The following is a 15607-nucleotide window of genomic DNA, read 5'->3' on the forward strand; positions in this document are numbered from 1 at the left end:
GTATCTAAACCATGAGAACACATAGACACAAAGAGGGGAAAAATACACACTGGGGCCTGTCGGGGGTTGGAGGGAGGGAGAGCATTAGAATAAATAGCTAAAGAGTGTGGGGCTTAATACCTAGGTAACAGATTGATAGGTGCAGCAAACCACTATGGCACACGTTTACCTATGTAACAAACCTGCACGTCCTGCACATGTATCTTAGAACTTAAATTAAATGAAATTTAAAAAGGAAAAAAAAAGATCAAGCATGGGAACATTCTGGCATTCTAGGACATTTCTCTGGAAGTCTGGATGATAGTATCATTTCTTCCCAAAACCTTTCCTGGGTCCCTCTCTTTAATATACCTTCAGTAAAATTAACCATTCCTTTCTTTGTGCCTACGTAGCCTGTTCAGACTTCTATAACGGCTCTATATCATTGCTTGTTTATTTCCAGTTACTAAACTTTAGCTAAGACCAAGAAGTATGTGTTATTCAGGTTATATCCTAAGCACCTAGTAAAATACCTGACACATAATAGGTACTTAGTAAATATTGGTCTAATAAATGAATATTAAAATAAACTCACATATGGGGGAGTTACAAGGTTAGAAGGGAAAACAAACCTAAAGAGATATTTACCATTTTATTCTGAAAGACTTTTCCACTTCTTGTTTTGCTTTCAGACATATCAAGTTCAGATGTTTTGTTAACTAACTGTTCAACCTAAAAAAGAAAAGAATTACAAAAAATATAACTTAGTATAATAAAACCTTTTCTTTTTTTTTTTTTTTTGAGACGGAGTCTCACTCTGTCGCCCAGGCTGGAGTGCAGTGGCGCGATCTCGGCTCACTGCAAGCTCCGCCTCCCGGGTTTACGCCATTCTCCTGCCTCAGCCTCCCGAGTAGCTGGGACTACAGGCGCCCGCCATCTCGCCCGGCTAGTTTTTTTTTTTTGTATTTTTTAGCAGAGACGGGGTTTCACCGTGTAGACCAGGATGGTCTCGATCTCCTCACCTCGTGATCCACCCGTCTCGGCCTCCCAAAGTGCTGGGATTACAGGCTTGAGCCACCGCGCCCGGCCAATAGAACCTTTTCATAACACAATAAATGGAGTCCAAAAATTTAACCACATAAAATTTAGGGTCTTGTTAAGTTAAAACCAATAATTTTGAGTTGGTTCATACTGTACAAAAAGCACAAAAGTAAAGATAGTGAAACTGACACTACATAATTGGCCAACCACTGAACAGAGAAAGTACCAAATAATCACCAGGCATCACCCTTCCAGAAGACCAGAAATTTAGTCTACTCATTTGAGAAATGGGCTGGGCAGAGGAAGGTAGACAATCAATCATCAATCATGTTATTTCTAAGTTCATATAACCTACATCTCTTATTTCAGGATTTTACTGTATTTGAAAAGGAAAATAAAACATGTATGCTCCAAGGCAACACAAATGTATTATATATTCCATTTATAAATATGAAGCAGGGCAGAATAAATAACTGCATAAGATTCTATCTAGCTCTGAAATTCTCAAATTCTACCAATAGTATTTAGGTTTATTACTAAACAAATTCACCAGTAATATACCCAAAATTCATCAACATATAATTGCCAGATTTAGTTGTTAGTTAATAATAAGCATTCTAAATATTGAATTTAATCTAAAAGACCTGGAATAAGAAAATCTGAAAAATAAAAAAATAGCATATAAGCAACTGTCCTTTGAACAAAACAAAAGTGAGATGGAACTATCAAGTTTATACCTGAGAATGAGAAATGGAAAGATCTGGACTTTCTTTAGACCTCATAATTTCATCTTCCTCACAAACTAAACTTGGTTCTGTTAAAAAAAAAAAAATAAGAAAGAAAAAAGAAAAAAAATTAAACGGGTATAAAATTGAGTTGGAAGTGAGTTAATGTACATTTTCATTAACTTCTTACCTCCAAGTTCAGAAGATGCAGGGTTTTTTTCCTGTTCTTCCATTTTAGTTTCCATGTCCAAATCATCCTATATAATTATGTGAAGAAAAAAATGGACACATTTCAAGAAGGAATTAAAACAAGTGAGCAGAAAGCATTTATGAACAAATTTGTTTCATGTGAAGGCTAAATACAATATAAAACTACTGGCTGGGCATGGTGGCTCATGCTTGTATTCCTAGCACTTTGGAAGGCCATGGAGGGAGGATTGCTTGAGACTAGTAGTTCCAGATTAGCCTGGGCAATATGATGAGACCTCATCTCTATGAAAAAATTTAAAAAATTAGCCAGGTGTGGTGGCATGTTTCTGTGGTCCCAGCTACACAAGAGGCTGAGGTGAGAGGATCGGTTGAGCCCAGAAGTTTGAGACTGCAGTAGCTGTGATCATCCCACTGCACTCCAGCCTGGGAGACAGAACGAGACCCTGTCTCAAAAACAAACAAACAAAAACCCAGGCTGGGCGCAATGGCATACACCTGTAATCCCAGCACTTTGGAAGGCTGAGGTGGGCAGATCACTTGAGGTCAGGAGTTGGAGACCAGGCTGGCTAACATAGTGAAATCCCGTCTCTACTAAAAATACAAAAATTAGCCCGGCATGGTGGCACATGCTTGTAATCCCAGCTACTCAGGAGGCTAAGGCAGGAGAATACCTTGAACCCAGAAGGCTAGCGGTTGCAGTGAGCCAAGATCTGCCACTGCACTCCAGTCTGGGCAACAGAGCAAGACTCTGTCTCAAAAAACAAAACAAAACAAACCAAAAAACCCCAAAAACCTACAACTACCTTATACTTACTAGAAATAAAAGTGTTCCTAGAATTACTATCAAAAGGCAATTTATTAATCCAAATAAAGTATAAAATACTATTTTTCTTTATTTTGCAGGGTTGCTTTAAGGACAAATGATAAAAATATACAACTTTCGGTCAGGAGTGGTGGCTCATGCCTGTAATCCCAGCATTTTGGGAGGCAGAGATGGGCGGATCACCTGAGGTTGGGAATTTGAGACCAGCCTAACCAACATGGAGAAACCCTGTCTCTACTAAAAATACAAAATTAGCCGGGCATGGTGGTGCATGTCTGTAATCCCAGCTACTCAGGAAGCTGAGGCAGGAGAATCGCTTGAACCAGGGAGGTGGAGGTTGCTGTGAGCTGAGATCGTGCCATTGCACTCCAGCCTGGGCAACAAGAGCGAAACTCTGTCTCAAAAAATAAATAAATAAAATAAAATAAAATAAAATAATATATATATATATACACACACAATAAAAACTCTTCAGAGAGTTATTGAAGGATAAGCTCAGTCATGTTATGGTAAAAATAGCAACAGGTTTAATGTCTACATTACAATTATTGTTCCCTTTGTGATACATGTGAAAGAGATTTAAATATTTTCAAGAATGCTACCTCAGCCATATTTGTTATAAAGCAAGACTGGGATTTAGGTCTTAGAAAAAAGTTTTTTTTCTTTGACTGAATTGGTTGAAAATTGATTGAATTTTCCATGTGTAAAGATGTGGTCAGAGAGCCTAATCAGAATAGTGAATCTCTGTACATAAGTATTGTAGTCATAATTTAGAATAAATTGAGACAGAGAAAACAAGAGAAGTGAGATTAAAGGATATAATGTTAATCCCTGAAAGATTAAAGCAATAATGACTTTCACATTTGCTGGAAGTAAGGCAACAAAAAAACTCTTTTATACTTCTATTCATCCATTCACTCGACTAATACTTAGGATGCACTAACTACAAATCCAAGTGCTAGGCACAGGATGATTAAAAAGTTGAATAAGATACTTCCTGACTTCCAGGAACTTCCAGGCTGCTTCAGAACAGTTACTTTCCAGGACCTAGAGAAATTCAAGCACAGGCTACCTGAACACTTAATAGGGATGTCGTAGAAAAGATTCCATCATTAGCCAGGGGTTGGACTAGTGCAATGCTTTTCAAATTATGCCCTAGAGTCCGAGGGGTTTCCTCAGAGTCCACTATGAAAGTAAGTGACATATAGAGTAGCAGAGCCTTCAGGAACATACCCTGCTTCAACCAGAATAGTTGTGCTTTTAAGTTCTAGTATAATGTTTGGACTAAATAAAAAGTTTTAAAACCATAGGCCTAGACTTTAAGGACCCTTCCAACCTTGAGTTCATGATTATAATACAGAATTTACACAAATGTTAATGGGAGCTATAAAAAATCTTCAGAATTGAGTAGAACATTTGTTATTATTGTTCTTTATAACTCTTGAAATACACTTACACTTGTATAATGCTCCTGTTCATCTTCTACATCTTTGTCCCTCAGGATTTTTTGAAATGGTGTTTTTATTTGTTTTGGTGATAGTATAGTTGAATCAATATTTTCCATTCGTTCTCTCTCAGTGGTCACTTTTACTTTGAAGATGTGAAAAGGTGTTGAGACTTCTCCCACATTTAAGTACATAGGCTCCCCTTCAAATATAACTCCTTCACAATCACCATCCTTAAAACCAGGAGGCTGGTAATCTGGGGGTGTAACTGCAAAAAAGTAAGTGTAAACTGTGCTGTTCATGAAATTAAAGAAAATGTTATTATTATTATAAAAACACATGCAGATTGCGGGTATTTCAAATAGTATATAAGGGCATAATGCAAAACATAAGAATCACTCTCGCCGGGTGCGGTGGCTCAAGCCTGTAATCCCAGCACTTTGGGAGGCCGAGACGGGCGGATCACGAGGTCAGGAGATCGAGACCATCCTGGCTAACACGGTGAAACCCCGTCTCTACTAAAAATACAAAAAAACTAGCCGGGCGAGGTGGCGGGCGCCTGTAGTCCCAGCTACTCCGGAGGCTGAGGTAGGAGAATGGCATGAACCCGGAAGCGGAGCTTGCAGTGAGCTGAGATCCGGCCACTGCACTCCAGTCCGGGCGACAGAGCGAGACTCCGCCTCAAAAAAAAAAAAAAAAAAAAAAAAAAAAAGAATCACTCTCCTACTATGTCCAAGTCCCCATTTTATTCCCTAAAGGTAAGCTTTGTTTTCTTCACTTGACTGTCTGTGACCTTGAGTGAATTTTTTTCATCTTTGATTTGATTTTCTCATCTGTCAAATAGTGAAAATAATAGTACCTACTTCACAGGGTCATTGTGGGAATAAAATAAAGTGCTGTAAAATGTTGAGAACAGAACTGGCACATAGTAAATACTCAATAAATGTTAGTTGTTATTTTTGTTGCTTTATGTTCTTCTAGAAGACATGCATATAATAAAAGATATTTCATATTTACATAGGTTTTAGGAAATATATATAAAATTCCTTAAAAAACACAAATGAGATCATACTGTTCCATATCTAGCTGGTTTTAACTTAATAATATATCTTGGATAATGTAATTTATCAGCACCTTCTTTTTAACAGCTTGTGTAGTATTCTATTATGCAGATGGACTATAATTTATTTACTCAGTCCCCAATGAAGGACACTCAAGTTGTTTCCACTTTGTTCCTATTTTAGCCAATGCTATAACCAAAATCCTTATATAACTTTGCATATTTGCACAATTATATTTTCAATATAATTTTCTCACTATAGAATTTCTGGATTAAAGATTTAAAATTTTGATACTGCCAAATTGTCCTCTAAAAATGTAGAACCTGTATACAGTCCCTCAAGTGTATAAAAGTGCGTGCTTGGCCGGGTGCGGTGGTTTATGCCCATTATCCCAGTTCTTTGGGAAGCCAAAGTGGGTGAATCACTTGAGATCAGGAGTTCAAGACTAGCCTGGCCAATACGGTGAAACCCCATCTCTACTAAAAATACAAAAGTTAGCCAGACATGGTGGCGAATGCCTGTAGTCCCAGCTACTCAGGAAGTGAGGCAGGAGAATCGCTTGAACCCAGGAGGTGGAGGCTGCAGTGAGCTGAGATTGTGCCACTACACTCCAGCCTGGGAGACAGAGCAAGACTCAGTCTCCAAAAAAGAAAAACGTTCCTGTTTCCTCACATCCTTATCAATAATGGATTAACACATTTTACCAATCTGATAAGTGAAAACTGTTAACTCATTGTTAAATTGATTTAATTGAGTGAGGTTATACTTCACATGGATTTGTTCCTATCACTAGAGAAGCATCTATTTTAAAGCTTAATTTTGCAAATCTTTCCTTTTGAATAGTGATATTAAATGTAAATTTTATAATTTCAAAAAATTTAGGTGCTAAAAATATTTGGAATGGAAACCAATTGTTTCAATAATAATAAAACATAGGTACCAACTGAAACAGGATGTATTGCAAATAGTACCTTCATCGTAGTAAAAAAGTTTCATGGTCAAACAAACATCATTAGGTAAAGGCCCCAGATTTTGCATTAGGATATAAATCTTGCGAATCAGGAGAATGCTTGCTTTCTTGGTGTCGGTAGATGACATGCTAGATTCATTGCTTTGGTTTTTACTAGAAGAGAATCACATATTAACTTCTTTTATGAAACCTGTGGCTTCTAGTATCATAACTTTACATTTTAACTATTTGAGATTCTTATTTCTATTATAGCATTAAGCTGTTAACTTGAAAGTTACCATGTGTTTTAATGTCACTATTATAAAATTTTAATATTAGTATCATTGCTAGAAATCAATAACTTAATTTTACTTAAATGCATTTTATATAAAGTGTTTAAAGAAAGCAAATGATGTTTTAAAGTTGTATTTCTATGTTTCTAATCACCTAAGTTCTCTTTCCACAATTAAAATTGCTTATAATTAACCACAGAATCCTGGCTTGAAGCTACTCCAAGTCACCACTCCATTTTGCATAGCCACATCTTGATAGTTAATTGGGGATGACCCTGCAGTTTCAGAATGAATCCTGAAGTTTAGCGATATAGCATTAATATGAATAAGTGGTAATCTGTAATACAAAAAGAAAACTACAGAACAATACCTTATGAAGTCCATGAGTGGTCCATTATTGGTATATTTGAATTTGAATTGGTAACATTCTGAAATTGTCTTAAATAGAAAATATTGCAGTTATGTTTCTGATATTCAGTACTAGCTGCTAAATAGCTATATTCTGTTTTGTATGACTCAACATTTAGTCAATACTTTTTTTCTGCCATATTAATCCCTATAGGTCCATTGAAGCTTTTGATTCCTCGTGTTCAGTGTTCATGGTTTGGGTATGGGGCTTCAGTCTTGGAGAGACATTTATTTCCCAACTCATTTTAATGTATGTTATTTATACCACATGGAAGGAACTCCTTAGCAGGCAGATAACGGAGGCAACATACCTCAGCAGAGTGGCTAACACAGGGCTTAAATCTTTGCTATACTGTAACCACAGGCATGCCACTTAAGCCTTAGTTTCAGTTTTAGTTTCCCCAGCTAAAAAAGGGATTAAAGATAGTACATATCTCATTGGTAGTTGTGAATAAATATTCACAAATGGGATAATTTATACAGGGTACTTTATAAAGTACCTGACATATAGTAAACATTCAATAAATGTTGTTATTGTATCAACAAGGTTGCTAATTTACTGATAGAAAAAATGCACAATTATAAAACATATGAAAATAAATGGGCCGGGCGCGGTGGCTCAAGCCTGTAATCCCAGTACTTTGGGAGGCCGAGACGGGTGGATCACGAAGTTAGGAGATCAAGACCATCCTGGCTAACACAGTGAAACCCCGTCTCTACTAAAAAATACAAAAATCTAGCCGGGCGAGGTGGCGGGCGCCTGTAGTCCCAGCTACTCGGGAGGCTGAGGCAGGAGAATGGCAGGAACCCGGGAGGCAGAGCTTGCAGTGAGCTGAGATCCGGCCACTGCACTCCAGCCTGGGTGACAGAGCGAGACTCCGTCTCAGAAAAAAAAAAAAAGAAAATAAATGAACATTTTCTGAACAATCAATTCGTTTTCTGAACAATCTATTAATTCACAGTCTTTACCCAAATGATCTGCTTTGTCAGCATGGACACATATTAAGCATTAATTGCAGGTGTGAGTATCAAAGAACAGACACATTCTCAGCCCTCCTGAAGCGTGAAAACTTTTATTGCTTTCTTTATATTTCATTGCTTACATAGTGATGTTTTTAAGCATCTATTTTTAACACCAGTTTAAATCTACCTCTCCTTGACTGAATGAAACATTATAACAACTATAGCCTAATGGGTAAACACCCAAATCGTGAACTGGCATTCCTAGGTTCAAAACCTGGTTCTGCCTCTTCTGCCACTATGACCTTAGGCAAGAAACCCCTTGTACCTAGATTTCCTAATTTGTAGAGTGGAGATGCTAATAGTGGTTACCTCATGAAAGCTGGGATGAATAAATGAGATAATGCACATAAAGCCCCAAAGAACAGAGCCTAATACAGAGTAAGCACTCAGTAGATCTTTCCCCCTTGTTTCTTATCTTCCGGTTTTCCCTTTCATGTTCTGCTTTCTCTCCTTTAATTGTGAGATAAATAGGTAGCCATGACTGAATTGGGATGAATATTCTAAGTTTAAAGATGACTTTCTTACTTTCCTAAAACTCAAGCCCTTTCATAATTCTAAAATATAGTATAAAAAATACTGTAAAGAATTAGACGTCAGGAGATTTAAGTCATTTCTAACAGTTTGTAAGCTTTGTGGCCTAAGATCAGTCACATAATCTCTGTCATGTTAATCTGTTTAAAGGTAACAATCCAAGCCCTGCCTTACCTCAGAAGAGTTTTATGAAGTTCAAATGTGAAAATATATACGAAAGTATATTGATTAAAGCATAATTAAAAGCATAAGATATTCTTATATTATGTTTTATGTTATTTTTAGATATTAGAGGCATTATGTTTCATTAGTAACTCAAGCACACTTACCTGAGGATCTTCTGGGTTTGTGTATACCTATTCAAAAACAATTTACAATTGAGTTATCTAAGGCTAAGTATTCAAGAGCAAAATTAAGACATTTAGACTAAACTTCATGTGAACTCACCAAAACAAACAAATAAAAATGACCACCCAAAATGTTACTTTTTCATTCCATTGAATAGATTAGTTATTCCAATAATGTGACATAATCAATTGATAGTTTTAGTGTTATTTAATTAAGCAAGGCCAAAGTTGGCAGCATTTTAAAAAGAACACACAATTTAAAAATACTTACAGCTAGAACAACCATCCTTAGCTGAAATACAACAAAGAACAAAAATTTACTTGTAGTCTACAAAATATTTTTTCATTATGAATCATAAGAATTCTTTGTCCTATTTCAACATGTATTCCTAATAACAAATAATCATTGCAGATCTTGACTGCATAAGATCAATGCCTATAATGCAGTACCTTAGATATGCTTCCCTATCCCCTGAAATATCTGTTGCTAGTAAAATCACTGATGATTGAAATTCATGTCAGCACTTTATTTCATTGATGTAAGCAAAAAGGACATTACTGCCGGTTACAAGGAAAAATATATATATTGTGAAATAACACAATATATGTGTTATACCAAAAACAATGAGAACTGATTTTGAAAAAAGAAACAGCCGAGAGTTCAGGGTCCCAGGGAGGAAGTTTTGGAGACCATAGGAAAAGAAAATCATAGAAAATAATTTAATCAAATGATCTGCCAAAAATCTAAGAGTCATCCTTGATTCTGATCTTTTCCTTATATTACACAGCCAGTCCATCAACAAATCCAATCAGTTCTACTGCCAAATCTATTCTGAATCTCCTCTCTCTGCTATCCTGGTCTAAGCAACCATTATCTCTCACCAGTACTACAGTAATGGCCTAGGTGCTATTCTCCTTACTCCCAATCTTATTCTCCTTCTACAGCAGATTCTCTAAGTTGTGGGCAAAGTGATTTAAAACTTTTTTTTTTTTTTTTTAAGACAGAGTATCACTCTGTCCCTCAGGCTGGAGTACAGTGGCATGATCTCAGCTTACTGCAACCTCCACCTCCCAGGTTCAAGTGATTCCCCTGCCTCAGCCTCCTGAATAGCTGGGATTACAGGCATGCCACCATGCCTAGCTCATTTTTGTACTTTTAGTAGAGACAAGGTTTCAACATGTTGGCCAGACTGGTCTCAAACTCCTGACCTCAGGTGATCCACCTGCCTTGGCTTCCCAAGGTGCTGGGAGTACAGGCGTGAGCCACTGTGTCTGGTCTAAAACAATTTTTAAATGTAAATCAAATATTACATTTCTACATATAACCTTCGAATGGCTTTTCTTTGCACCTAAAATAAAATCCACTGAGTGCTCTGGCCCTGCTTATCTGCCCAGGCTCATCTCATGTTATTCACCCCCACTGCACAATTGCCCTCAGTCATATTGGCCTTCTTTTTGTTCCTGGAACTCTCTAAACTTCCTTCCAATTCTTTGCATTTGCTGCTCTGCTGGGAATATTCTCTCCTAAAATCAGTGCCTAGCTGGTTTCTTCTCATTCAGGTCTCTTAAATGTCACTTCCTCAGAGAAGCTCCTATGACCATCCCATCTAAAGTTACCTTACCTTTCCATTTACCACATACTTTTGCTAAAAACTTTAATGGCATTTAACATTATTGAAAAGTATATGATTTGTTTTATTAACTACTTGTTTTCCTACTATACAAGGGACTCTCTTTGTTTTGTTGATCACTGTTAGCTTAACCAGTTCCTACCTAGAAGAAATGCCTAGCACATAACAGGCGCTCAATACTTACTACACCTTAATGGGGAAGGTTAGGAACCATGAATAAAAATTCATCTTCTTCACAATTAGCCTAGTGCTGGACTTCATTATACATGTTGATACTAAATTATACTAAGTATGCAAAAAGGCTTACAATCCATCTTAAAACCTTCTTAATTTTGCTAATTCAGAATTTGTGACAATTTAACCTAGATTATGTGGAAATTTATTTTTGAACCCTAATAAGGAAATAATTTATTAAATTATTACTATAAACAAGTTTGTAGAGGGCATGTGAAACTAATGAATAAACTATTTGAAAAGACTCTTTAATTCATTAATTTTTTATAAGTTAACATGTGTTATTAATACAAATAAGTGTTTAAAAAACTAGCTTGGAAAAGTTTGTTTAGTATCAATTCCATTAGCTTTAAATGACTTGATGATTAGTCTTTAAAATATTCAAATGTTTAGGCTTTTCAGTAACTCAGACTGACTTACACTCAAGTTAGTTCAAATGAATGTTTTACTACATGATGATTCCAGTTAGATTTGTAGATCACAAACTATAGAAAAAAAGGATAGAGAGATTGCAAGACTTACATATTTTTTCTGTAAAGCATCATAACATCCTAGCATCCTAAAAAAAAAAAAAATCAAGGATTCATTTTTAGACTGAATGCATTTCCAGAAAAGAGTTATTTTCATAAATTTCCATATTATCTCATTATTAAATAATACAAAAATGTTTTATTAAAGCTCCCTTCTTATTAACTAGCTTTAAACAAGACGAAACATAAAAAACAATGTTGCAGAAATGTAAAATGATGGACAGGGATGGAAGGGAAAATACAAAATGTCTGATAGCTATTTGTGGGGAACAATAATAAAATAAATAAAGCCTGCTTGCATGGGGCATAAAATAAAGGAACATTTATTTTTAAAATTTATTTTTCTAAATACCCAGACTTCAATGAGAGGAAAACGTCAGTCGAAAACTTAATGACCTACAAAAATGCTATCTAGCATTAAAGGGTGATTCACTAAAATTTGGTTAAACACCAAAAGGTATCCAAGGTACAAAAAAAAGTAATATAAGAAAAAATAATTTTCTCTCTTTAGGTATTCTTTTACTTGCCATTTCACTAACTGTGTAGATCCCGGACAATTTTTATCTTCTCTCAGTATTTTGACACAAAGATCTAAACACAAAAAGATGAAATATAGAGTTACTTAAGAAAAGTAAACAACTAGAAATTTTAAATGAAGTTTATTTTATTCAGCTGTGTATTACAGGTACATTATAATTACAATTATTATTATTTTGAGACAGGGTCTCACTCCATCACCCAGGATGGAGTGCAGTGGCATGATCTCAGCTCACTGGAACTTCTGCCTCCCAAGTCAAGCCTTTCTCCCACCTCAGCCTCCCCAGTAGCTGGGACTTCAGGCGTGCCACCATGACCGGCTAATTTTTGTATTTTTTGGTAGAGACAGGATTTTCTCATGTTGGCCAGGCTAGTCTCAAACTCCTGACCTCAGGTGACCCGCCTGCCTCGACCTCCAAAAGTGCTGGGACTACAAGCGTAAGCCGCCATGCCCAGCACAGGTAAATTATTAATAGCAATAATTAATACCCAGATGATTAATATTATCAATGTAATTAAAGGAAGAAAGGTTATATGAAAGTAGTCTTTTAATATTTATTAGAAAATGCCAGCATAATAATTAGGATGCAAGTTGATGGGTACAAAAACATTTCATAAAAAATTTATGGAATCCATAAAATTAGATATGTTGCTTCCATGCCATTGTTATACAAGAATCTTAGAATCTTATCCCAATTAAATACTTGTAAAGGCCAAGAAGTTAACTGGCTATCAAAAACAAAGAGGCCTGCAAAGAAGCAACATGTAACACAGTGGAAAACACTGAGAGTATCTCATATCCTCAAGTTCCTTATTTGAAAAACAGGTATTTGCAGGACTGTTACATGAATTAGCAAGACATCGTACATAACATAGTGCTTACCATATTGCCCAGCACATAACTGGTGTATAATATTATGCATGTATAATGTACTGAGAAATAAGTTATTGTAGTATAAACTGACTGTATTATTATTATTTTTATTATTTTAATTTAAAAAAAAGAGATGGAGTCTCCTTATGTTGACCAGGCTCATCTTGAACTCCTGGCCTTAAGTGATCCTCCTGCCTCAGCCTCCCAAAGTGCTGGGATTACAGACATGAGCTTCCACGCCTGGCCCTGGCTGTATTTTTACTTCCTTAAAATAGCACAAGAACATACACTACTACTATATAAAGTTATAAATAACAGAATGTTTTCTATCAATTTCTTTCATCATTATAAGCATAATTTCAGGTAAAATTATACTTGAGAAACTAAGGAAAAATTTTATGATTAAGTGCTTCTAAAGGTATTGAATATATATATTTTAAAACCATTTAGGTATCCAAACAAAAACATGTACATCAATGTGGCATTATTCATAATAGCCAAAAAGAGAACCCAAATGTTCATCAATTGGTAAAGGGATAAGTAAAATGTGGTACAGCCATACAATAGAACATTATTCAGCAACAAAAAGGGATGAAGCACTTATCCATGTTACAATATAGAGGAACCCTGAAAACATGCTAGTTGAAAGCCAGTCACAAAGGACCAATTTTGTTTTTTTTTTTTTGAGACGTAGTCTTGCTGTGTCACCAGGCTGGAGTGCAGTGGCTCAATCTTGGCTCACTGCAACCTCCACCTCCCGGGTTCAAGCAGTTCTCCTGCTCAGCCTCCCAACTAGCTGGGACTATAGGCATGTACTACCATGCCTGGCTAATTTTTGTATTTTTAGTAGACACGGGTTTCACCATGTTGGCCAGGATGGTCTCTATCTCTTGACTTTGTGATCCGCCCGCCTCAGCCTCCCAAAGTGCTGGGATTACAGGCGTGAGTCACTGTGCCTGGACAGGACCACATTTTATATTATTTCATTTATATGAAATATCCAGAATAAGTAAATCTGTACAGACAGAAAGTGTGTGATTGCCTAGGACTGGGAAGGTTGAGGGGAAGTGTATAGTGGCGTAATGAGTATGGAGTTTCTTTTTGGGATGAAGAAATGTTCTAAAATTGACTGTGGTGATCGTTGTACAACTCTGGGAATTTATTAAAAATCGTTGAAATGTACACTTTTAAACAAGTGAACTGTCAGGTATATTAATTGTATTAATAAAGCTTCTATTAAAATAAAATTTCTAAGTCAAAAATTATAGTTTTAGAGCAAGCAAAAATAAAAATACCATTTTAAAATAAAGCTTTAAAATAAATATTATATTACCATCTAGATATCTTGTTCCATAAGCGCATTCTGGGAATATTCCTCTCAGATATGTGATACAGGATACTGAAACTGCTAGGAGCCTCTTCACTAACACCAAAGACTGGTGTTCAGTTGATATCTTATTGGGAAATACCAGTGCACTCTAAAATTCAAGGGAAAATCGAACACTTTATTTAAATTTATTAAAAATAAAGTAGTTTCTCTTAACATAGATCTAATTTTGTATAAGCATAGTACTCGCCCCAAGAATTCCTCCCTATATTGGTTAGTAATCCCCCAAAAGTCACAGCGGGATGTAAAATGTGAGGGTGTTTCTAGGGTAATAGCCTAAAGGACACATGCAAAAAGTACCTAAAAATCTTTTTAATTTTTTTTTTTTTAAATTGAGACAGGGTCTCACTCTATTGCCCCGGCTGGAGTGCAGTGGCACGATCACAGCTGCCTACAACCTCAATTGGATGCAAGTTGATGGGCACAAACTATTTCATTAAAAAAGTATAGGCCAGGTGCAGTGGCTCACACCTGTAATCCCAGCACTTTGGGAGGCTGAGGTGGGTGGATCACTAGGTCAGGAGTTCAAGACCAGCCTGGCCAAATGGTGAAACCCTATCTCTACTAAAAATACAAAAAATAGCTGGGCATGGTGGTGGACGCCTGTAAACCCAGCTACTCCTGTAATCCCAGCTACTTGGAAGGCTGAGGCAGGGAATTGCTTGAGCCCAGGAGGCAGAGGTTGCAGTGAGCCAAGATTGCGCCACTGCACTCCAGCCTGAGTGACAAAGTGAGACTCCATCTCAAAAAAAAAAAAGTATAGAATAATTATATAATTCTACAGATTATATTCAAATATATCAAATACTAGTATTTTGAGGATAAATAAAACAAATATTAGTAGTGGCTGGTATTTTAAAAACACCTTTTTGGGACACCCATATAAAGTGTTTTTCAGTTTAATGGTTTTTAGTTTATTCACAGAGGTATGTGTGCAACAATCACCACCATCAATTTCATAGCATTTTCTTCACCCCAAAAAGGAAACCCATACCAATTAGCAATCACTCCCTGTCCCTTATCCCATCCCATGTCCCACCCACTAGCCTTTCTGTCCCTATAAATTTGCATATTCTAGACATTTCATATATGACATTTCATATATCCTCGCACAACCTCTAAAGTAGCTGATACTACAGGCATGCACCACCATGCCTGGCTAATGTTTTTTTTTTTTTCCATAGAGATGAAGTCTCACTATGTTACCCAGGCTGATCTCAAACTCTTGAGCTCAAGCGATCCTCTCACCTCAGCCTCAGCTCAAAAAGTACCTAAAAATCCTAAGAATCCCCTTGCAGATTAACTGCCTGTAAATGCATAATACGTGGATAGATAACATTGATTTTTCTCTTTAGTCACTGAGTAGGTTTAACAGAGATTAAGTGTAATGCAAAATCCTATATAAAGATAACAAAAGCATATTTGTCTCTGGGTTACAAACATTAATTTTCTTTTTTCTTTTTTTTTTTTTTTTGAGACAAAGTCTCGCTCTGTCGCCCAGGTTGGAGTGCAGTGGCCAGATCTCAGCTCAAGGCAAACTCCGCCTCCGGGTTTACGCCATTGTCCCGCCTCAGCCTCC

The 15607-nt window shown here is 36.4% G+C and overlaps 1 protein-coding gene across 3 annotated transcripts in view; it reads right to left on the bottom strand.

Annotated features, from left to right (window-relative positions):
- HORMAD1 (HORMA domain containing 1) overlaps window positions 1-15607 on the bottom strand; it is a 23019-nt gene that overhangs the window by 5054 nt on the left and 2358 nt on the right. For 2 of the 3 annotated variants that reach the window (XM_011937810.1, XM_011937809.1), the window contains exons 3-13: window positions 13975-14119; window positions 11758-11821; window positions 11223-11259; window positions 9107-9127; window positions 8818-8844; window positions 6897-6964; window positions 6256-6407; window positions 4235-4491; window positions 1936-2002; window positions 1758-1834; window positions 628-711 (exon numbers count right to left, since the gene is read on the bottom strand). In XM_011937810.1, the coding sequence (XP_011793200.1) occupies window positions 628-711; window positions 1758-1834; window positions 1936-2002; window positions 4235-4491; window positions 6256-6407; window positions 6897-6964; window positions 8818-8844; window positions 9107-9127; window positions 11223-11259; window positions 11758-11821; window positions 13975-14119 (999 nt within the window). The remainder of the gene's footprint in view (window positions 1-627; window positions 712-1757; window positions 1835-1935; window positions 2003-4234; window positions 4492-6255; window positions 6408-6896; window positions 6965-8817; window positions 8845-9106; window positions 9128-11222; window positions 11260-11757; window positions 11822-13974; window positions 14120-15607) is intronic. The other variant, XM_011937811.1, reaches the window with a different exon arrangement.

Source organism: Colobus angolensis, unplaced genomic scaffold (genome assembly GCF_000951035.1).
Source record: "Colobus angolensis palliatus isolate OR3802 unplaced genomic scaffold, Cang.pa_1.0 Scaffold169, whole genome shotgun sequence".
Classification (NCBI taxonomy): Eukaryota; Metazoa; Chordata; class Mammalia; order Primates; family Cercopithecidae; genus Colobus; species Colobus angolensis.